General features: G+C 38.1%; 4 protein-coding genes across 4 annotated transcripts in view; 1 reads left to right on the forward strand and 3 right to left on the reverse strand.

Moving 5' to 3' along the window:
- macrod2 (mono-ADP ribosylhydrolase 2) overlaps positions 1-12186 on the reverse strand; it is a 606396-nt gene extending 594210 nt beyond the window's left edge. The window contains exons 1-2 of the mRNA XM_016442374.1: positions 11956-12186; positions 9463-9567 (exon numbers count right to left, since the gene is read on the reverse strand). Coding sequence (XP_016297860.1) covers positions 9463-9567; positions 11956-11992 — 142 coding nt within the window. The 5' untranslated portion in view covers positions 11993-12186. The remainder of the gene's footprint in view (positions 1-9462; positions 9568-11955) is intronic.
- Positions 12187-13600: 1414 nt separating this feature from the next.
- mad2l1bp (MAD2L1 binding protein) lies at positions 13601-15878 on the forward strand. The gene is made up of 3 exons (XM_016442377.1): positions 13601-14018; positions 14641-14918; positions 15009-15878. Exons 1-3 carry the CDS (start codon positions 13655-13657, stop codon positions 15531-15533), a joined length of 1167 nt encoding a protein of 388 aa, XP_016297863.1. The 5' UTR covers positions 13601-13654; the 3' UTR covers positions 15534-15878.
- A 481-nt stretch (positions 15879-16359) lies between these two features.
- On the reverse strand, positions 16360-16922 carry LOC107655001 (epoxide hydrolase 1-like). The gene is made up of 2 exons (XM_016442384.1): positions 16770-16922; positions 16360-16637 (listed from the first exon to the last, which is right to left on the reverse strand). Exons 1-2 carry the CDS (start codon positions 16802-16804, stop codon positions 16427-16429), a joined length of 246 nt encoding a protein of 81 aa, XP_016297870.1. The 5' UTR covers positions 16805-16922; the 3' UTR covers positions 16360-16426.
- A 400-nt stretch (positions 16923-17322) lies between these two features.
- LOC107654996 (epoxide hydrolase 1-like) lies at positions 17323-21180 on the reverse strand. Its single transcript, XM_016442379.1, has 7 exons — positions 21080-21180; positions 18954-19164; positions 18568-18748; positions 18200-18409; positions 17895-18024; positions 17516-17730; positions 17323-17429 (listed from the first exon to the last, which is right to left on the reverse strand). The coding sequence occupies exons 1-7, from the start codon at positions 21121-21123 to the stop codon at positions 17365-17367; spliced, it is 1056 nt and encodes a 351-aa protein (XP_016297865.1). The 5' UTR covers positions 21124-21180; the 3' UTR covers positions 17323-17364.
- Between the last annotated feature and the right edge of the window lie 755 nt (positions 21181-21935).

The raw sequence follows: 21935 nt of genomic DNA on the forward strand, positions 1-21935 counted from the left end.
AAATACCAGTTACCTTTTCAAATAGCTTTGTACCAGCTCCCAGAATGCTGAGAGAACAAGAACCAATGAAATCAGGCATGTAGCGCTGGCATGTAACACGGTGCATATGGGTTAACAGAAGAGATAGTAGGCCAATGAATAGAACGTCCAAACCATCAGGCCTCAAAAACTGCTGGCACTGGCCAGTCGGTCAGCTCTATTTGATGCCATAGGCATGCAACAGAATTATATGCAAAAATCACATGAATATTTGCAAGCTAAAATAAGCAGTGTTCATTATGCTCATTTAAATAATTTCCTATAGCACATCCTACAGACTGTCCTCTTAGATTAGTAGAGCCAGAGCAAATATCCGGCTCTAATGTGAACGGACCAGATCAGCTCCTGTCAGTTCATCTCCAGGCCTGCTGGCACAGGACATAGCCATTTGGTGAAGCACGTGCAGGATGTGCGAGGAACAAATCTCATCCAAGGCAACGGAAATGTTCCATTTAGCATTTCCGACATCCTCTCACTATACTACAGATTAAAATGGCCTGAGGATTTTAAGCAAGATGTATTTTAAGGATTTCTTCAAATCATCTTTTAACTAAGATTGCATTTATCGGAAATAGGCCCACACAGAATCTGATGATTCTTTCACATTTTCCAAGCTGATGTTGGACTAAAAGAATGGATTTAAACATGCTATATGTTCAAGATGAGCTCAGGGTATAACTCTGATCAGCATTTGTAGGTTGATTTGATTTCCATTAGAGGAATGCCACAATGTCAGTGCCGACAGCCTAGTGGGCAAGTGTGCTGACATGTAACGGCATTGTGTTACGGGCATCCCGAGTTCGAATCCTGGCTTGAGGACCTTTCCCGATCCTGTCCTCCTCTCTCTCTTTCTCCCACTTCGCTTCCTGTCTGCTCTCTACTGTCATATCATAAAAAATGTAAATAAAAAAAGAAGAATGCCACAACACAACAATATTTACCATAAAACATTATTGAGCATCCCAACCAGAATGGCACAAAAAATGGCCTAAAATTGGAATGAAAATACCAGTTTAAACTGACCAACAGCAGACAGGGGAAGCATTTAGGAAGCCCATTTTTAAATATTCAAAATGAAGGCAACTCCGTTTTGTGCCACTAGAGTAGAAATTACATTTTTAAATAATAAGATAACACTAATAGCATCTCGCCAATGAAAACCAAACAATGAAAGGTTATGGTTTTTTTTTGTTTGTTTGTTTGTTTTTTTAAATGGTTCAGCATTCAATACATGTTAAGTTCTATGCAAAGCATCTCTGGCATGCAGTCTATTACAACAAAATATCCTTGACTCATCCTTCAGCTGAAAACAACAAAAAACAATGTTGAAGCAAAGGCAAAAAGGGCAGTGCATTGCTCTTGATATTGATATTGCTCTCCCCACTGGTTCTCCACTGTCATATCTAATAAAAAGCAAAAAGACAATTAACCAATAAATAAAAAACAAACATAAATTAGTGTCTAATTACATTGAGTGCAAATAGCCACCCTTGATGGCAAGTTTTCACTAAATTTGCTCTGCCCATAATACAAATAGCACGTTACTTCTATAAACATGTTACTTGTGCAAATTGTATCTACCACTATTTACACTCAGTGTAAATAGCAGCTTTGTTTGATGACAAACGCAGTAGCATTTACAGTAATATACATATAAATGCAAGCATAATTGCTATGCGAGTCTTGTTGGCAAAGTTGTGAGAAATGCAGAATATAACACCCAAGTTCCTCTGCCTTATTTCACTGAACCGTTAGAAGGATAGATGAAACCCAGAAACTCAGAGCTGTCCCTTATGCTGAATGTACTAATCTGTACTGTACTAGAGGTCGACCGATTGATCAGCTGGCCGATTTTTGGCATTTTTTAATAAATCGGCATCGGCCGTTTTTGCTGCAAGTGATTTTTATAGGCAGGCGCAGCTGCGGGCAGCTAAGCGTTGTTGTGGAACTCCCTCTGAGGCTGCGTGAGACGAAGCAGCTCACAGTGTATGGGATTACAATTCTGCACGCGAAAGATCATATTTTGAGCGCGCAAAAGTGCATTTTGCACACGCGCGAACTGAGTTTTGTGGAGAAAATGTTTGTCTCGCAAAGAAGAAAGTATTTTGAGCGCACGAAAATCAATTTTGCATTTAAAATAAGTTTTTGGATGTGTGCAGACCTTCTCTTTTACGCGTGCAACGTTTCACTAACTTGCTCACCTGATGCCCGCCCTCAGTGCTCGCTAAATGCCAACAGCTCACGTGCTCAACACAACCCAGCGTTACAATGTGCCATAATTCCAGCCAATCAGAGACCGAGGCTGCTAAATTCTGATTGGCTGCCTTGACAACCAATCACAACATTTCTTGCATTACCTCGACAGCAGAAGAGGAAAAATACAGTGCATGCATAATTATTATGCAAGTTGATATTCTGATTATATTTTTTTCCAAGCACATTTTACCAATAATTATAACTACTATTAATCTTGTATTTAATCACTTATAATCTATATATTATTGTTCATGAAGGTCCAAAAGGCTTATACTTCGTTGAATAAAATGAGCGCTTCACGTATGAAAATTAAAATGCAGTGTGGGTCTTTTTATATGAATGTATCTTTGAAAAGAACCAACTGTCTTCAGAAAAGCTTCGATGTCATTTTCATTTCTTCTTTCCTGTAATGCCTGATAAAGTAGCGTTTGTGAGCGCAGTGCTGATTTGATTATAGCCGTTACCGGGGAAACCGCTCTATCTCTCGCTCCAACAGCGCCTCCTGCTGGCAGAGAATGAATTTGCGCGCACTCTTAAGCAGTTATGAGCAGCAGGCTGTGTAATGTGTGAGAAATCTTTTATTTTTGTTATCACTATGGCCATTTGACTTATAGCAGTGTCCAGTGTTTCCTATACATCGAGTTATTTGTGGCAGCTCGTCACAATATCAAAACAGACCGCCACAAAATTGATTTTCCAAAAGGCTTATACTTCGTTGAATAAAATGAGCGCTTCACGTATGAAAATACGCATCCTTCATATCTCCAAAAAGTCTTTAGTTTTATTATATTTCTAAAAGAAAGATACAGCTTTACGATTCTCTGCAGAAAAAGCCGAGCTCCTGGAGGCGCGCCGTGGGTGGAGCTAAAGAGTGACGAGCACTTGGGCACCGAATGCCAACAAAACAGACATTTGATGCCGTTTCACTTACCATCTGCAGTTCTGAATCATGACCGGGATCTTTTATAGCTTGGACCGCACCATCTTTCAGTATCAAACGATGTGCAAATCCAGCGTCGAACTGGGCCTTGTTTATAAAAAGTTCGTCAACAAACACACTTGTGAAACTCCTTTGCTACTCCAGAAAAACAAACTGTATCCACTGTTTACATAACGCTGGGTTCTTTAGGAAGCTGAACAAAGTTATCTTTCCCTTACAACCAAAAACACACTTCTTTGGAGTATCTTTGAAAAGAACCAACTGTCTTCAGAAAAGCTTCGATGTCATTTTCATTTCTTCTTTCCTGTAATGCCTGATAAAGTAGCGTTTGTGAGCGCAGTGCTGATTTGATTATAGCCGTTACCAGGGAAAACACTATATTTCCCGGTCCAACAGCAGCTCCTGCTGGCAGAGAATTCATTTGCAGTCTGTGGGAAACACTGGTGTCTGTCAGCAAGCAAACAAAAAGCATGCTTCAGAACTGTTTTGAGAAGGTGCTTAAAGGGGCATAACACACAGTTTCACCCAATCTCATGTTAATCTTGAGTACCTATAGAGTAGTAACGCATCCTTCATATCTCCAAAAAGTCTTTAGTTTTATTATATTTCTAAAAGAAAGATACAGCTTTACGATTCTCTGCAGAAAAAGCCGAGCTCCTGGAGGCGCGCCGTGGGTGGAGCTAAAGAGTGACGAGCACTTGGGCACCGAATGCCAACAAAACAGACATTTGATGCCGTTTCACTTACCATCTGCAGTTCTGAATCATGACCGGGATCTTTTATAGCTGGGACCGCTCTATCTTTCAGTATCAAACGATGTGCAAATCCAGCATCGAACTGGGCCTTGTTTATAAAACGTTCGTCAACAAACACACTTGTGAAACTCCGTTGCTGCCCCGGAAAAACAAACTGTATTCACGGTTTACATAACGCTGGGTTCTTTAGAAAGCTGAACAAAGTTATCTTTCCCTTACAACCAAAAACACACTTCTTTGGATTGGAGACATTTTTCCCGAGCAAGTCCCGTGCAGCGCTGCCGCCGGATGAAGCGTGTTGATAGGCGCGATCTCGCTCTTGCTCTCACTCTGGTCGATGCGTGCGCTGGCGCGCTCTTGAAGCGTGTTGATAGGCGCGATCTCGCTCTTGCTCTCACTCTGGTCGATGCGTGCGCGGGTGCGCTCTTCAGGGAGAAATGCCCATATAAGGAGTTCCACCCTCGTCTACGTCATGAAGAGCCACGATCGAAAAAAACTCTCCGAAACTTGTACGACCCCGGAAGTAAGATCTTTGGCACAGAAATAATCCGTCATGTCCAAATTGTTTTTTGAAACTTTGTCCATGCTTAGCATGAGAATCCAACTCTTTAACAGTGTAAACAACTCTGAATGCATGAAACAGTATTGTACCCCCACTTTAAGTTTTGAGCCATGTATTACTACTCTAAATTGGGCTACTACTACTATCACTATCAAACTCAATTTTTAGGGGATGAATGGAAAAAAAAAAGAAAATCGGCCAAACATATCGGCCATAAAAATCTGCATCATATATCGGCCATCGGCTGCCCTGATTTCTAAATATCGGCATCGACATCGGCCAGTGAAAAACCCATATCGGTCGACCTCTATACTGTACTGCTGGATGATGGATCATAGCAATAAAACACTATGTTTACATGTGTTCCTGTCTCATTGAAGCACTTTCTGTGTTAATTCTAGAACATTATGTGAGAAAGCAAGTATGTGTATTCAAGTCTTTTATAAACGTGATTTGTATGTTTGCACTTTGTCTGACTTTTTGTATGAAACCTCTGTCCCACTGTGCCTCAGAAAAACAATAATTAAATGTAATGCATGCTTCTCTGGATGTTTTGCATTCAAACAAGCAAGATGAATAACATAAAAAAGGAAAGGCAAAGGAAATGTTTGCCCAAAAATGAAAATGCTGTCATCACTTACTCATCCTCATGTCATTTCAAACCTGTATGGCCTGACTTTCTTTCATGGAAAAAGAAACAAGATCCTAAAAAACTGAACAATTTGCAGTACAGATGAAACCCATATTCTCAGATCTGTGCCTTATGCACAGATACACGTGTTCCTGTCTGATTAAATGAGTTAGCAAGCACTTTCTTTGTGAATTCTAGACCTTTATGTGAGATAACAAATAACGAATCAAGAATTAGTGTATTCAAGCCTTTTATAAATTTTATTTGTATTAAAAATAATAAAAAGCCTGTATAATAAAAAGCACTTTCTTTTTGTATGAAACCTTTCTCTCACTGCTTCAGGGGAAAAAAAACCTGTAATTCATGCTCTTCTGGATTATTTGCATTCTGACAAACAAGATGAATACCACAGAAAAGAAAATACAGAGAAAAATTCTTAAAGTAAAAAATGTAAACGTTGTCTTCATTTACTCACCCTCATGTAATTTCAAACCTGTATGACTAACTGACTTTCTGCAGTAGAGCAATGTTTTACATGACTTTTTACTTAGGCTTCAAAAAGCACACATAGCATCACAAAAAACTATCACTATACATTTCTTCTGAAGTCACTGGAAGCTTTGTGTGTGAATGTAAAAATGTCAAGTGTGAAAATGTAAATCACTCACTGAAACTTTTGCCACATTTATGAAAGGAGTACAAATGTCTGATCTGTGAACAAATAATTTTTTGAGTCAAATCTTTTCAGTTTATCTGTTGATCTACTGGTTCACAAAACTTGTAAGGTTTAGGAGCCTGTTCACACCGATAACTATAAAGATAATGATAAAGATACATTTCTAAGAATCTCTCAATTTTAAAGAATAGCAGAGTCCACACCACAGCTATAATGATAAAGGCACAGAGAAACAATATAATTGGAATCACTTTCAGAATTATTTTTTCCAGCCGATGAATGATAAAAACATTGATACCCAATCAGAATCGATCCTGCTATCACAGGCTGAAGAATTTAAAGCGGCAGACGTGACTGCGCCCAGAATAAACAGACAATATTGTGCACTGGTGTGGACGCTAATAGTTATCCTTCTTGATGTGAACGGGCCTTAAAGGGTTAGTTCACCTCACCCTCATGTCGTTCCAAACCCATAAGACCTTCGTTCATCTTCAGAACACAAATTAAGATTTTTTCATGAAATCCGAGTGCTCTCTGCCCCTCCATAGACAGCAAGGGTCCTACCACGATCAAGGCACAGAAAGGAGAGTAGTAAGGAGAATACTACGAGAATACTTTTTGTGCACAAAGAAAACAAAAATAAAGACTTTATTCAACGATTTCTTCTCTTCCGGGACAGTCCAACGCCATTATAGACACATGCACATTATGTTCCTATGTACATAAACAAGGTGAATCGCATGCGTGTTCTACGTCAGCAGCACCACGCACATGCGTTGATAATGGCAGAGGACTGTCCCGGAAGAGAAGAAATCGTTGAATAAAGTCATTATTTTTGTTTTCTTTGTGCACAAAACGTATTCTTGTAGCTTCGTAAAATTACGGTTGAACCTCTGATGTCACATGGACCATTTTAACGATGTCATTGCTATGTTTCTGTGCCTTGATCATGGTAGGACCCTTACTGTCTATGGAGCAGAGAGCTCTCAGATTTCATCAAAAATATCTTAATTTGTGTTCCAAAGATGAACGAAGGTGTTACGTGTTTGGAATGACATGAGGGTGAGTAATTAATGACAGAATTTTCATTTTGGGGTGAACTACCCCTTTAAGAGTTAGTAAATGATGACAGAAGTTTCTTATTTGGTTGAACTACGCCTTTAAAATCATTCCTGATCTTCTGGGGCCAGTTGCATAAGTCAAGTCAAGTCAAGTCAAGTCTGCTTTATTGTCAATTCAAACACCTTTCTGTCGGGAGAGAGAGAAGCCGCAGCGTGTGAACGTGCCGCCATAAATACAGCCATTATGTTAAAATGGAATTTTAAAAACTAGTCTGAACCAGTTAGCTGTTAGCCATGGGATAATCATTTATACTTTTTTCATTCTGAAATTAGACCAATCTAAGCTTATATGCAACAGTATATGAAACAGGAAACAACAGCTGCCATGCCACAAAACCGCTGCCATGTCAACTTGCTACTGTAAACAAAAGCTTGCAATGTGTGCCCGGGGTCTTCCAATTGGTCCACTGTTTTGGAACTGACATTGATGAGTGGCGCTGCTCGTAAAAATGTTCATTCTTTTGAGTGTTTACATAGAAAAACATTGGAAAAGTAACACATTGGAGGCCATTCGCACAGAATGTGTTTTTCCAATCCAATGCACCACTTTTCTATTGTTTTTCTATGTAAACACACACTAGATGGACTGTTACACTTGTGCTCGGGTTTTTGCAGCATCTCACACATGAGCGCCACGTAAAGACGCCATGTCAAGTTAAAAGAATTTCAACTTTTACATGCAATGCTGCTCATCAATTTCAGTTCCAAAACAGTGGACCAATGAGAAGACCCTATATGGCAATGATCCAGAACAGATCAATATTCAAGAATAAGGGACAGCTCTGAGATTACGAGTTTCATCTGTACTGCAAATAGTTCAGTGAAAAAAAGACCATGAAAAACACATTTTCTTTTTGTGTTACATGAAAGAATGTCAAGTCATACAGGTTTGAAATGACATGAGGATGAGTAAGTGATGACAGCATTTTCATTTTTTGGTGAACAATTCCATTGTATTTTCTTTTTCATGTTATTCGTCTTGTTTGTTTGAATGCAAATAAAAGACATAGGCCTAAATTACAGTGGACCAATCAGAAGACCCCGGAGGCGGGAATAACGTTGCAAGCTTTTGTTTAAGGTAGCAAGTTGGCACGGCAGCCGTTTTATTTGACGGCAACATGGCAGAGGAGGCACTCACAGTGGCTGCGTCTGGATTTATATAATTACATTTCTTCAAGCGATTATCATCACAACCTGTGATAAAAAAGAGCCTTGACCCTTAGTAAAAGTCATAGAAATTCCCTTAAATGCCGAAAGGATGCTATGACAAAGATACTGCATTCTTCTTCTGACAGCTGATGGCAAACTAATTTTTTTCACGAATATGACTTGACCTGATGAAGGGGCAGACGCAGGTAATCGCACATGCTTTCTTTCTCTCTCAGTGCAAATCTACGGACCCTCTGTACAAATTACAGAGTCTTAAAGAGGTTTTAAAAAAAAAAAAAAAACAGTTGATGTAGAAAAATTAAATGAAAAAAAAAAAAAAAATGTGAACATTGCAGTTGTGTCAGATTGGATAAACCGAGTCAGAACTTAAAAGAATAGTTCACCCAAAAATTAAAAGTCGGTCATCATTTAGCTACTCACCCTCAAGTTGTTTCAAACTCATTTTGCTGAACACAAAAGGTGATATTTTGAGGAATGTCACCATCTATTTGCTGAACTAAATCTACTAATAAAACTTAGCTAGCTGGTCAGAATAGCGCAACTATCTTCATCCATAAATAAGCTATGATATCTGAGCTGTCAGGGTCTCACTGATCCATGTGTCCTCTCCCTTCAAAAGGGCAGCAAGTCACTTGCATGCAGAGTGACTATTGTGTCTTCTGGTAGAGAAGGACATGAAACAACCAGTACCTTCTTCTAGAATGACTATGCAACTTTAATGCAATAGAATACACTCTAAAGCTGTTCACCATGACACATAGGCACTACTAAAAGTTATGCATGTGATATTATTACATTAAAAAAATAACAGCTTCTATTTTAATATATTTTTAAAATGTAATGTATTCCTGTGATGGCAAAGCTGAATTTTCAGCATCCATTACTCCAATCTTTCAAGTCACATGATCCTTCAGAAATTCTAATACACTCATTTGGTGCTCAAGAAACACTTATTATTATAATTATTGAAAACAGTTGTGCTGCTTAATATTTTTGTGGAAAAAACTAAAAAACCTTTCTTTGATAAATATAGAGTTAAAAATAACAGCATTTACTCGAAATCATTATAAATGTCTTTACTGTCACTTTTAATCAATTTAATGCTGAACAAAATATTAATTTTCCTTAAAAAACAAAAAAAAAATCTTACAGAATGGTAGCATATACAATTCACTATTGTAAAAGCATGTGGGCTACTTAAGAATAACGTGTGTAATTTCTGCACCACAAAACAAACTGCAAACAATTTTCAAACAGCTTTCCCAAGTATGCCTATGGTTGAAAAACAAGTCAGAAAGGCGTCTAGATTTACCTGTATTATTGTCATGATTTGCCCAGGTGGGGATCTTGTCCAATGGCACATAGTTTCCTCGATAATCTTTGCGCCTATCCTCAAGACCAAGACTGAGTAAGCGCTCTGTGCAAAAGAAGAAACCACACTGTCATAGTATACAGACAGACAAGAGCACGTCTTGTAAAGCAAAGCTAATCAGTTTGAATCCAAGGGGTTCATAAAGGAACATCTGCGACTAGCTCTATGCATCGTGTCAGAGTGGTACTCTTTGGTGTGGTAATTGTGGCAGCCATGTAAGTGTGTGTAAGAAAGAAGTGACAAGCTAATGAGGGTACACTGTTCAGCATACAGCTGCAGGCCTGACATGGAACCAGCCTGTGTGTGATCTGTTTTATGTAGTGTACATGGACAATATAATTCAATAATTTACTAATATTTATGTGGCCATAATTTAAGGACTTGCAAGACTGCAATAGACTAAAGTTTATACAGTTGGTTTCTAATTACAATCTATATCCTCCTTTCTCTTTTCATTCTCCATCCACAGGTTCATAACTTTCTTCCTAAGGTTTTAGTTTCACTTTTGTTTCTCCCATTAATGCAACCTTTGTTGACACTAAATGACATACAACTCCTTACAAAAGTTTTATAGGAGGGAGGGTACAAAACCCATAATTCTACATTTAAAATAAAGGACAATAAAAAATAATAATTATGTTAACAATAGGTTTTAGAATAGAATAGGTTTTAATTTTGTTTCTTATTTTTATCATAACCCAAACCTTTTTTTGAAAACTGTTTAACATTGTATTTTCACTTGTCTAGATTTAACTACATTTGTGCTGACTAAATAAAACATGAAAATAAAATCAGAAATATACAAAGCAGAGGTACTAACAGAAGTTAATAACTCAAATGCAACATTTGGTATTTCTAGAAATTGGTGCAATAAAGTAAAGCCTAATGGGTTCACATTACAGTTATTATGCAGTTATTTTGCAGTAAGATAAGAAGTTAAATTAAAATTAAATGTAATAATCTCTAAGAAGCTCCCAAAACATTTTTTTTTTCACTCAAGACAAAATAAAACTTTACCTTGATATTCTTGATACAAACCAGCTCCAAAGTGCCCCTGCCGACACTACTGATTTTTCAAGCTGACTGCCCCTACATCTGCCTTTTTAATCATCTTTATTCATTTATTTTTTCCATTTTTATCATCCTGCGCTCCCTATTGCTACACGAATGAAGATGTCTTTCACAAAGGTGGCTTTATGAGTGCAATGTGTACTTGCGATTTTAAAATAGCACAAACGCCAACAAAGCTGATTCATTTCATCAAATCGCCATCTAAAGATATCATAACAGAATTATATGATGTTTGTTTACTGCATTGCACTGTATTACACTAGGCGGTAAGTCAATAGCTCTCATCATATACAGTTTATCATATTATTATGAGTGTGATTTATGATAGTGGACCATTAATGCGTATCAAGTAACAATGCTGTCAACCTAATGATTTACAGTCTTGCAACTTCATAGGACATAATTAAACTTCACTGGAGTCCAAATTGTTAACAATCAATAAACAGTGTTGTCATGAACTTCAGGTCACACTGAGTGATGTTTATGTCAAGAACAGGTGGCAGTGCTTGTGCACTTCAAATTATTATAAACAATCTTATTGTAATGATAAAGTGTCCAGCAAAAATATGATTATATTATCAAACAGGATTGGACAGTGCAGAACATCCAAACATGCTATCAAAGTTCCACTATACCATCATGTCCCTAGAAATCTAACTTCCAGGAAAGTTTATCTCCAACTCTGATCAAACGCAACTGAACCAACTCATTTTTGGCTATTATGCTTACAATTTCAGACAAAAGCTCTAGAACTAAACTACTTATGAAGGTGGATATCCAGGACCAGGATTTAGCAAACGTGCATGCGTGCATAATATTTATCTCATTAAATGTTTAATCAACAGACCTTTTAATTTGTAATTTAGCTGATGCATTTATGCAAACTGACGTACAGTGCACCTGTTACAGGTTCAGACTACATGGAGTTAGTCACACAGGGTTTGTCGTCTTGATCAAGGGTGCAATGGTCATAGTTCATGCAAAGCACCATATTGGGGTTTTTATGTTATCATACGGTTTTTCACTGAATGCACCAATCCAACACATGCATGTTCCAATTCATTTATAAAAGATTAAACACTAATTAATGCATCTGATTTGCATTTAAACAGATTTTAACGCTGAACACATCAGGGCCTTGATCACAGCATCATGTACTGATGCTCCACCTGCATCTGAAGGTGTGCATCTGTCCATGCTGTTGATTCAAGAGGCAAGAGCATTTATAAGACATTTCTCCCGCCACGTGCGTGCTGTGACCCCAGGTTCAACCCGGTGGATGTCAAACCCCAGACTGACGCTACCGTTATGAATCCTGTCTTTAAACGGAAGAGACACAACCAGAGTCCAAAAGACCCTTACCTTTCTCCGCTCTCCACTCCTTTTTCTTTTTGCTCATGGTGCCGTGGTGTGAGGGCTTCTGGTAACTGGTTTTTGAGTTAAGCAACCCCAGGCTCACAGTGAGATGTGCGCTGAAACTCAAGAGAAAGTGAAAAAGCTCCTGTGGCGTGACGCCTCACCTGAGAAACTGTCAAATTGTAGTTGGTGGGGAGACTGTGCAGTGGTGCAACCTACCTTAACGCTAACCGTGGAGGCTGCGTGGAAAATGGAGCGCGGCGATTGGTCGGCTCGAACGCGGAAGTGGTGTTAGGATTGGATGGTTTCATGCGGCAGTCCGATAAAACGCGCAGACGCTTGACGTGGGCTAGGTTGAGCGTCAAAGCGTCAAAGCGTTGTAGGGTTGGTGGGGTAGCAACCGAGGGGAGTGAGTGAAAAAGCTTCAGAAGACTGCAGCGCCGTGCGTGGTAGTGGAATGCGGGGATGGAGCACCTATTTGATACAGCTGTTTATTGATGTGCAACTTTACTTATGTGTTTCTTAAACAAAATACGGCGGTTGTGTAATATACTGGGATAGTCAAATCTACAATAAAGTTACAGAAATTCCAGGACTCTCCATCATTTATCGACATACCGTCTGAAAACGATGGCAATGGAAAACGTGCGAGCGGCATTACCTCCTGTGGCAAACGCAACTTATGTTTTTTAGCGTTTTGGTGAATGCCAAAATAGTAACTTGTGATAAAAATTACTGGAACTTTTGAAATCCATACTGACTCCTCACATACTTTGCATTAACTCTATAACATTTGTACAAAGGGTCCACTGAAGCACAAGGTGAAACATTCCTGTGGATCTAACTATATATTATTATCCAGCGATATTTACTCTATGTAATAATGGAAAAGATAGATCTGATGATATTGGTGATTTACTAAATGAACCTTTTTGTATAACAGGTTTGCTGTAAATGCCTGGGGACGTGTTTCAACCCAGATAGATTGCATATGAGCCTTTAAAAAGAGCTCTGTGACTTCAGATAGATTGAATATGTTACTTTAAGGCATTGATTAACTATAATGTGTACATTTGTATATTTATTTATTTTATAGCTATTAATTACTGCTTAAAATATAAGCTATGGAGATTTGGTTATATGAGAGAAAATGTGGACGTCGATTTTTATTTTTATTTTTTTCATTCTTAGCATTATCACTTTGTTCCAAAAAGACGTTATTTCATATTATCTGTAAATATTTCGTTAAGAAAAATGTTTATTTGACGAGACGTGATTTATGACAGAATCTTTGCTGGTCGCTGCAGGCCTCCTGACTAGAGCACAGAATGTACAAAACGCTCCTTGTGAAATTTCAATCAATCTGGCAAGAACCTAATAGCATTTAGATTAGATACTAGAATGGCCAAAAACCAAAGTCCTGACATGATTGTATGAAAAATTAAACCTGCAGAGGGCGTCAGTCACCGACTTAAATCAGAGAAATAAAACAAAACAAAAAATAATAAAAACAATAGGACAAAACACAGGACAATTAACACATAAATACATCTGAAATACCACGCTCAGTTAACCAACGATTTATTTATAATATGAAAAAGGTTAAATAAAATGCAAGGGAGGGGCTTTTATTACATTTCTCATGATTTCCGGTTCCCGTGTTTCCCATGATGCCGTGCCCGTTGGGCAAATTCAAACAGTAGAAATGGAAGAGGAATCGAGGAGAGGAGAGTTAGACTGTACAAACATGACTGTCATCACACATAGCAACACCAACGAAACTTCTAACAACAGCTACAACAACACAATTATTCACACCGATCAGTCTACATCTCAGGAAGAAGAATCAAAGGTTTCATCTGATGGAGAAAAGGAATGGAACATTTTGTGCCATGTCGATGATCCTGAATCCTCCACTAAATCTAAGGTGGAAAATTTGTGCTTGTTGGACAACAATGGTGAGGTTGAGAGAGACGGGGATCCCCCTTTAAACCCATCAGCAGACAAAGAAAATGAAAATATCCTCACACATGCAAGAACAGAACATAGAGGTGACGGTCAAGATGTAGGTACGTTGTGGCAAATGGTTAGATTTCCTGTATATGCTTCTCATTGATAAATAATAGTTGATAAACAAGTTGATTACAAATGAGAATAATAAAAACAAACTTGACATACCTATATATAGCCATACAGTCACGAGTGACTAATGGCATTTTAATGGTTTTACTTTTTTATATATATATATATATATATATATATAATTTTAAGTAAAAACCTAGTTTTAATTCACTATGAATGAAAACTTATGCTAAATGTTTTAGGCTCTTCAAGCCTCTCAATTATACATTTTAATGAAAATAATGCAATTTAATGCTTTACTTTGGTGTTATAACTTTTGGTCAGGGTTAATTTCATCTGGTTGAAACTGATGATTGTAGTATGTTTTTTATAGTTTGTATGCCCAAAGCATCAGACCAAAAAAAATTGTTTTAATTAATAATGAACACAACTTATCTAAATAACTCTTTTATAAAACTGTAAATAATTCTTAGATCTGGACAAAAAAAAAAAAAGAGTGTGACATCATTGACCTTTATCTTTGTCTAATTTAGTCTGTGCCTCAGGAAAATGAAATTTTGATTCCGCTTATTTTGTTTTCATACTGTCATGCGAATGTCTTATATAAAGATTGCCAGCAGATTGATCCTTTGGCCAATTCTTCTGGCAGTCAGAGGGATTGTGAATCTAGTGGAGTGTCTGCAAACCACATTGATGATGAGGAAATATTCTGGAGAGCAAGAGAAGAAGGACGAGTGAATGTTGTCTTTCCCGGCCATATCACCCAGGATGGCTGCTGTAGATTTGTTTGTGAGCTTCTGAAGTGTGTCCTTTACCAGCGGCAGCAGATACCTATGACATATGACCAAATGGTGTTCCTCCAGAAACAGCAGCATAATGCCACTCAGGTATTACAGAAGACCTGATGTGTAGATATACCTTAATTCATAATTCTAATAAAGTTTGACTGAATTGTGCTTTCTTTCTCACAGACAAAGGACATGGTAAACCAACGGTCTGCAAAGACATCTGAGGGCTTGGACTGGCATCGATGCCAGCGGACATTGCAGGATCTAGATGAAGTGCTGGCCCACCTTGAGGCATTGTTCTCTCTTAGCCAAGTTCCTCGTGTGCTTTTCATGCTGGGTGGGTCTACCGTCCTTCCCACCGAGCTGTATGAGGTAAACATGGAAGCGGTGGCCGTGGGAGCCGGGGAAAACTGCTTAAGGACTTCAACCTGTCTAAGACAGCTTTTCCGCACATTGTTTGTGGCTGACCTGTTGTCGGATGCCAAGTCTGTGCGCCTCATGACTACCACGGTCATGGCTCTGGGTCACCGGGATTGTGGCGTGACCGGGTTTAAGCCCAAAGTGGATTTTAAAGTTCCCACAAAAGTGAAAAGGCAAGTCATCTCTATAGCCAGTGATTTGTGTCTCACCGGGGAGTTACAAAAAATTCAAACAGATCTGGAGTACTATATATGGTTTCAAGCCCCTGTCACTGTGAAAGGTTTCTGTAAATGATAAGGGAATAAAGAGTAACAGATTTCAGGGAATGTTGAAATACAATTCACTCCATTCTCAGGGATCACAGCTGTATAACTAGCCAAAAAGTAAATGGGCTATTGTTTTTTTATTATTATTCAGGAATTCTCTATGAATTGAAATTTTTTTAAAACCTCAGATTATTTATGCCATGTTTACATTGTCATCTGCTAATCCATATATTTTACATTATTAACTTTTACAGTATACAGTGGTGGTTTTCTAATTTTTTATAATCTTGGCTGCTACTCACTCCAAGACCGTTTGTACTCATTTGTAATTCCTATTAATTAAAACCAATTGCTATATGGCAGCTTCTGGAAACTGATGCATGTACATGATTTTAATTTACTTAAATGCATGTGTTTTAGGCTCTTTATGTCTGTCAGTATATATTTTCATGAAAATAATGCATTTTAACACTTCCATTTGGTGCTATATATTTGTACTCTTTGTTTTTATTTGCAATTCCATTCACTTACAAAAGAACATTCAATCTTGAGGTCAGAGATCATTAAATCTGGTTGAAACGATGCAAACTGACGATTGTAGCATGTATATTGTTATGTACAATGAAACTAAGTTTCTTTTTTAGCAAGCAGAAGTTAGTTTCATTTTTTTAGAAATGTTTACTGATTTTAACAGTACACAGTAAAAAGTATATCTTGAGTTCTTATGTTCAAATCATGCAAAAAAAAAAAAATGATATTGTACAGAATGTTTTCATATAACTTTGGTTCATTGAAAAACCACAACATTCCTTAATGTTGAACCTTGCATTTCCAACTGAATTAACTTCAGATTGTTAAATGCACTAATGACACTAAACAGAAATGATAAGAGCAGTGCATTATTTTCTTAATATACTGCTGTTATTTGTGGTCTTTGCTCTCCACTTTCTCCACAAACTGAAAGATGTCTTGAGCCATCAGCTGAGGTTCTTCAAAGGCAGCAAAGTGTCCCCCTCGGGGCATGTAGGTGAAAGAACGCACATCTGTAAACCGTGAGCCAGCCCAGGCCCTAGGGCAGTGGAGCAGCTCATCAGGAAAGGCAGCCAGGCCAGTGGGCACATACACACTCATCCTTTAAGGGAAAGAAGACAAAGCTTTTTTTAGCCATACAAATCAAATCTTTTTTGAAAAGGCTGCAAAGAATTCAATGAGTATGAGGTATAAGTATTCACATTGGGTCACTACAAAGACTTTTTGAACTTACACTCTGTCCACCCTTGTCTTGAAATCTTTCTTCATGTTCTCTTTGTAGAAGCATCATCTTTTGCAGAAGGTCATCTAGACTGAACTTTCTGTGATGGAACAATAAGTGACAAAGCTACTTAATTAAAATCGAACTAAACCTTTATATTTTTAGATTTTGTTAGCTACCCAAAAATATGTAAGTTTCAATATCGATAATAAAATAAAATTCAAAATATTTAAATGTTTCTAGAGCACCAAATCAGACTATTAGAATTATGTCTGAAGGATCATGTGACACTGAAGACTGCAGTAATGATGCTGAAAATCCAGCTTGGCCATCAAAGGGATAAATTATATTTTAAAATAAATTCAAACAGCAAACTTATTTTAAAATTTGTTTCACAATATTACTGATTTTACTGTATTTTTTATCAAGTAAATGCAGCTTTGCCGAGTATAAGAGACTTCACAAAGATGAAAAAATTGTACCGACCTCAAACTTTGGAACAGTACTATATATTTACATTTGTGCAAAATGTCTGCAACTGTATGAGATTAATCTTTCTTCACCTCTCTAAGCCTCCATCCTCCAAGTCTCTGTTTCCTATGTCTGTTCAAGAGGAGAATTTCTCCAAGATATAGGCAGCCAATCCGACTGGTGAGTCATTCAGTCCACAACCTGCAACATATTTTTAAATTAGGCTTTCAATTAAGTGTTAATCTGACATTACCCAAAAGCATAACATGATATGTGCCAAGTATTACCTGCTGTGTCTGGTTTAGTGGCTTGAATGTGTAAATAGCCAGTTTCTCTCAGTATATCAAATATATTCTTCTCCATGTAAGGATAGAGTCGTCTTACATCTTCCTTTGTGAAGCCCACCAGGAACGGCAGGTAGCGACCAGTGATTAAGGAGAGGAGCTGTCCAAGGCTGTCTGTCCTGGCAATGACCATGTTCAAGTGCAGACCACGAATGCACCTTATTTTAAAGAGAGCAAAAGTTAGCTTTTTAATTGACAATTAAAAAAAGGCACTCTATATTACAAAAACATATTACAGAAAAAGAGACAAATAATCTAGTGACAGAGACTCGTGTCATTAAAAGGACAGTTATTAGGATAGTAAGGGGTGTAAAACTCTTACTCTGGCTTCATCTGGGCCATGTTGTTTGTAATGAAGGCTCCCCAGTCTCCTCCTTGCACGTAAAACTCGGTGAATCCCAGTCTTTCCATCCGCTTATGGAAGATGCGGGCAGCCTCCAAAGTGTTGAATCCTTCACGTGAAATAATGGAAAGAACAGCAGGTCTGTTCTCCATTTCCCATCTATTTGCATATGTTTAGATTGTATATTATCCATATGCCATCTTGCTTTTTGTGTGTCTGCAAAGTTATCAAGGTCTTTGTCTAGCAGAATTAGCCATAAGTTCCATAAATGTTGAAAGACTTACCTTTTTTATGTGGGGCTTCTGAGTAGCCATAGCCTGGAATGGAGGGGCAGATGACCTCAAAGACCACATCTGAATCGGTCTTAGTGAGCAAGGGTATGATCCTGTAAAACTCATAGAAGGAACCAGGCCAGCCATAAACCATCATGAGAGGGAGAACTGTCTGTCCAGCCTTCTGGACAGGCCTCACGTGGACGAAATGCACATCTATTCCTGAGAAGCAGTACAGGCTTTCACTAAAATGAACAGTGTGTAATATACCTAATCACATTTTGTGAATGCAAGATGTGGGACTTGAAATTGCATGCTTTGTTACTACATGTTTTATCTAGTGAGGTAAATGATCACCTTTGAAAGTGTTAGGTGCTTACCCTCAATTTTGGTTTTGAAGTGAGGATACTGGTTAATCACCTTCACCTGCTTTTCCCAGTCAAACTGGTGCCTCCAATAAGAGACCACCCGTCTAAGATAGTTAGAGTTGAATCCATAATTAAAGCGGCTATCCTCCAGTGGAATCGTGAAGCGTGTTTGATCAATGCGTCTTTGTAGATCCTAAAGAAAATAGTGGGGTTAATGATGACATTTAAATATATAGTGGTTGAGTGAGTGTATATTTAACACACATGAAAGTGGAAGAGAGAGTTTTCATGTGGGGATTTATGTGAAAACCTATTATTTGGTTCTAAAATTGCTGATTGCCACACCATTCTTCACACACTGGAATAAAACATTATTACTGTTTAGATTGTACACCCACCTCTATCTCTTCCACCGAGGTCGTCACTACAAATCTGTGAATGGTTTTGCCCTCAGTTAAAGGCTTCTCTCCAGCTCCCCACCAGCCATCCCCCACTGGTATTGTTTTGGGGCTTTGCCTCCATGTCAAGTAGCACAAAACAGCTCCAACCCCAGCAGAAGAGAGTGCTAGGAGCTGTAGTTTAGACCGATCGAGGTTACCAAGGGTCTCTCTAAAAGTGAAGAAAGTTAGTTGACAACAAACGATAAACAAACTTATGGATCGGAACAGATTTTAAAAACTGGTCATCGTACAGTAAATGATTGAGAATCTTACACTACCAGACTTTCAAGTTGTTCGAACACAACAAACTCATGCAGACGTATGTGCCTAGTTTCTAGGAGACACATGACAAATGAAAACACTATGTAATAAATTGGCTAAAATTTATGCCTGTGCCCATCATACTCTGAAGGTTTTGTTCGAAATCAGTCAACCCCAACTGCCCAAAATCTTAAGAATGGCTTTAATACTATATTTTTTTATTTACTTAGTAAGCAAATAAACATGTTTTTTCTGTTTGTTTGTTTTTTTTTTTTTGTTTAAAAAAGGGGTTTTAATTGTTTTGTTTTTTTATTTATTCAGCCTCATCCACCCTCTTCCCACCATTCACTGTCGAAATAATACTTAATATTGTTGCACTGTTTGACCATTTGTCAGGTTTCTTGACATCGCTGCTGTTGATTTTATCATCACATTACATAAGGTGTTGTCTTGAGATGCCAGGATGAGAATATTTCTCAAATAAAATTATATTTTAAAGTATTTCATGACTGTTGAGTCTTAATTCTACATGCCGTTTAAAGGGGTCATATGATGTTGCTAAAAAGAACATTATTTGGTGTAATGAAATGTGTTTATGCGGTTTAAGGTTAAAAAAACACATTATTTTCCACATACTGTACCCTACACTGCCCAAAACTCGCGTGTGAATCGTCAGTGGCAAATTCTTTAAATATAAAAAACTTACTTGCAGTCTGTGAGTCAGAACAGCCGGCACTGTAGTCTACTCTACCAGGATCAGGAAACAGTCCTCCATAAAATGCGCTGGACACATCTGAATACTTGGGTTGAACTGTTCTGGAACAGTGTTGTAAATACAACTTAACCACTGATTTCTAGTCGTGTCCTCTTTTGGAAGGCCAAACAAAGTAGTTTCGCTTTCACAACGAAACACACAGCGCCTTCATGACATGGCGGCGGCGGCAACAACAATACTACAGCGAGAATAAAAGTTACTAAAAGTTAGCATTCTTTCTTTGCGTGAACATTTGGGCAGTGTTATGCAAATCTTTCCCACATCGTGAGGTAGACATGTGGGGGGCGTGTTAGAACGAGCAGTTTTAGGTAGGAGCGGTTGACTCTTAACTTTTATAAAGAATATCTCTTTGGATTTGAAAGGACTCTGTTCCATTTTCGGGCTCTGTCTTTACATTTATTTTGAAAGCTGATGCTCGCGATTATGGTAAGGGGCGTTACATTTCCGACGAGTGCTTGCGGTGTTCGGCCAATCACAATGCACTGGGTCAGCTGGCCAATCAGAGCAGACTGCGCTTGTCGGAAGGAGGGACTTTGTAGAAAACGAAGCGTTTGAGAGAGGCGGGGCATAGAGGACCTACAATAATATACAGTATTTGAAAAATAATGTGTTTTTTGAACATTAAAGCATGTCAACATTCTGTTACACCAAATACACAAAATAATGATCTTTAAAAAAGCATCATATGACCCCTTTAAAATAAGCGCATTGCTCTTTATGGCGTGTAATGTTAAATTTTTCATAGAAAACATGAGACAACGCACATGATACTGACTGATATAGAACTAACATTATGCAACTAATGAAAATAATTTCTATTGACTTCTATTGACTAAAGTTACTATGACTACTTAAGTGAATGAATGCTCAGCAAAAAATAAATGCATGCAAACTAGACAAACAAAGACGAATGTGGTGAAGTAGCCTACATGCAGTGACCTCGAAATGACTAGGAAAGCTGCACCCCAACGGAAATGGTTTAACCCGGTTTAGTAGTGGGAGAGGCTGCACTAGCATTACTAAATTAACGCTCCGCAATTTTACTCACTTGACGTACTCAGTCGTCTGCATAATAGAGTCCTCAAAGCCCATCGTACGTTAAGTAGCTGTGTCTTTTCCAGACAAGGTTGTGTTGATAAGCTGTTTACAATTAACAATGCTTATGTAACCTTAAAGTGCAAATACGGTCAAAGCGCGACGGTGATGTTTTTTCCCCAAACTCACACTAGCCAAAGCCAAAAACCCCGCCCCTTGGCAGATTTCATTGGTCAATTCAGTCACGCTGTCACCTGTCAGGAAAACTTCAGAAAAATCATGAATTTCGATCGCGATTAACAGTAAGAGTATAACAGCAGTGTCGTTATCTATCATTATGTGTTATCAATGCTATTCTATGGTTAATGTTATGGTTTAGGGTAGCGTTAAGGGTTAGCATTTGTTTCAGTGTTGTGTACTAGGCATGCAGCGCTGTGATTGACATGACCAATGAAATCTTTAGAATCGGCCGCGGGGCGGGGTTTCCGTTTAGGAAAAGTCGTGCGATGCAGACTATGCTCATTTTTATGAACTCCTGTTCTTCTTCATTTGTCTGTCACTAATTTGCAGTTACGTCTGAATTGTTCGTGTTATGCTTCCAGCAACATGTTCATAATGTTGCAGTTTTGTATTTTGTAATAGGCCTATATATCAGTTTGTGAATCCACAAATGACTCTGTTTGACTATAGTTACTGTAATTTCCAAATCAGTGGGTGAGATGATGATACATTATTACATTCATCATAGTTTGCAGCAAAACTCTCCTGGACAGTGTGTCTCCAGAAGCAGAGTTGAAGCCCCTGGGGGCTTCCTGAAGCAAGTTCAGGCAATTTATTAACAATCGACTAAATTGGCGCAAATCTATTTA

The sequence above is a fragment of the Sinocyclocheilus anshuiensis genome, unplaced genomic scaffold (assembly GCF_001515605.1).
Source record: "Sinocyclocheilus anshuiensis isolate Anshui unplaced genomic scaffold, SAMN03320099.WGS_v1.1 scaffold487, whole genome shotgun sequence".
Classification (NCBI taxonomy): domain Eukaryota; kingdom Metazoa; phylum Chordata; class Actinopteri; order Cypriniformes; family Cyprinidae; genus Sinocyclocheilus; species Sinocyclocheilus anshuiensis.

Excerpts from the sequence above, each read along its gene's own strand:
- mad2l1bp (XM_016442377.1), top strand. The coding sequence starts at position 13,655 with ATGGAAGAGGAATCGAGGAGAGGAGAGTTAGACTGTACAAACATGACT. Across the intron at positions 14,019-14,640 it reads AGGTGACGGTCAAGATGTAG|ATTGCCAGCAGATTGATCCT; the intron begins GTACGTTGTGGC and ends TCTTATATAAAG. Across the intron at positions 14,919-15,008 it reads AGCAGCATAATGCCACTCAG|GACATGGTAAACCAACGGTC; the intron begins GTATTACAGAAG and ends TCACAGACAAAG.
- LOC107655001 (XM_016442384.1), bottom strand. The coding sequence starts at position 16,804 with ATGAAGAAAGATTTCAAGACAAGGGTGGACAGAGT. Across the intron at positions 16,638-16,769 it reads AAGACAAGGGTGGACAGAGT|GATGAGTGTGTATGTGCCCA; the intron begins GTAAGTTCAAAA and ends TTTCCCTTAAAG.
- LOC107654996 (XM_016442379.1), bottom strand. The coding sequence starts at position 21,123 with ATGGGCTTTGAGGACTCTATTATGCAGACGACTGAGTACGTCAA. Across the intron at positions 18,025-18,199 it reads AGAAGCCCCACATAAAAAAG|GATTCAACACTTTGGAGGCT; the intron begins GTAAGTCTTTCA and ends TTTCACGTGAAG. Across the intron at positions 17,430-17,515 it reads CACTAAACCAGACACAGCAG|GTTGTGGACTGAATGACTCA; the intron begins GTAATACTTGGC and ends AATATGTTGCAG.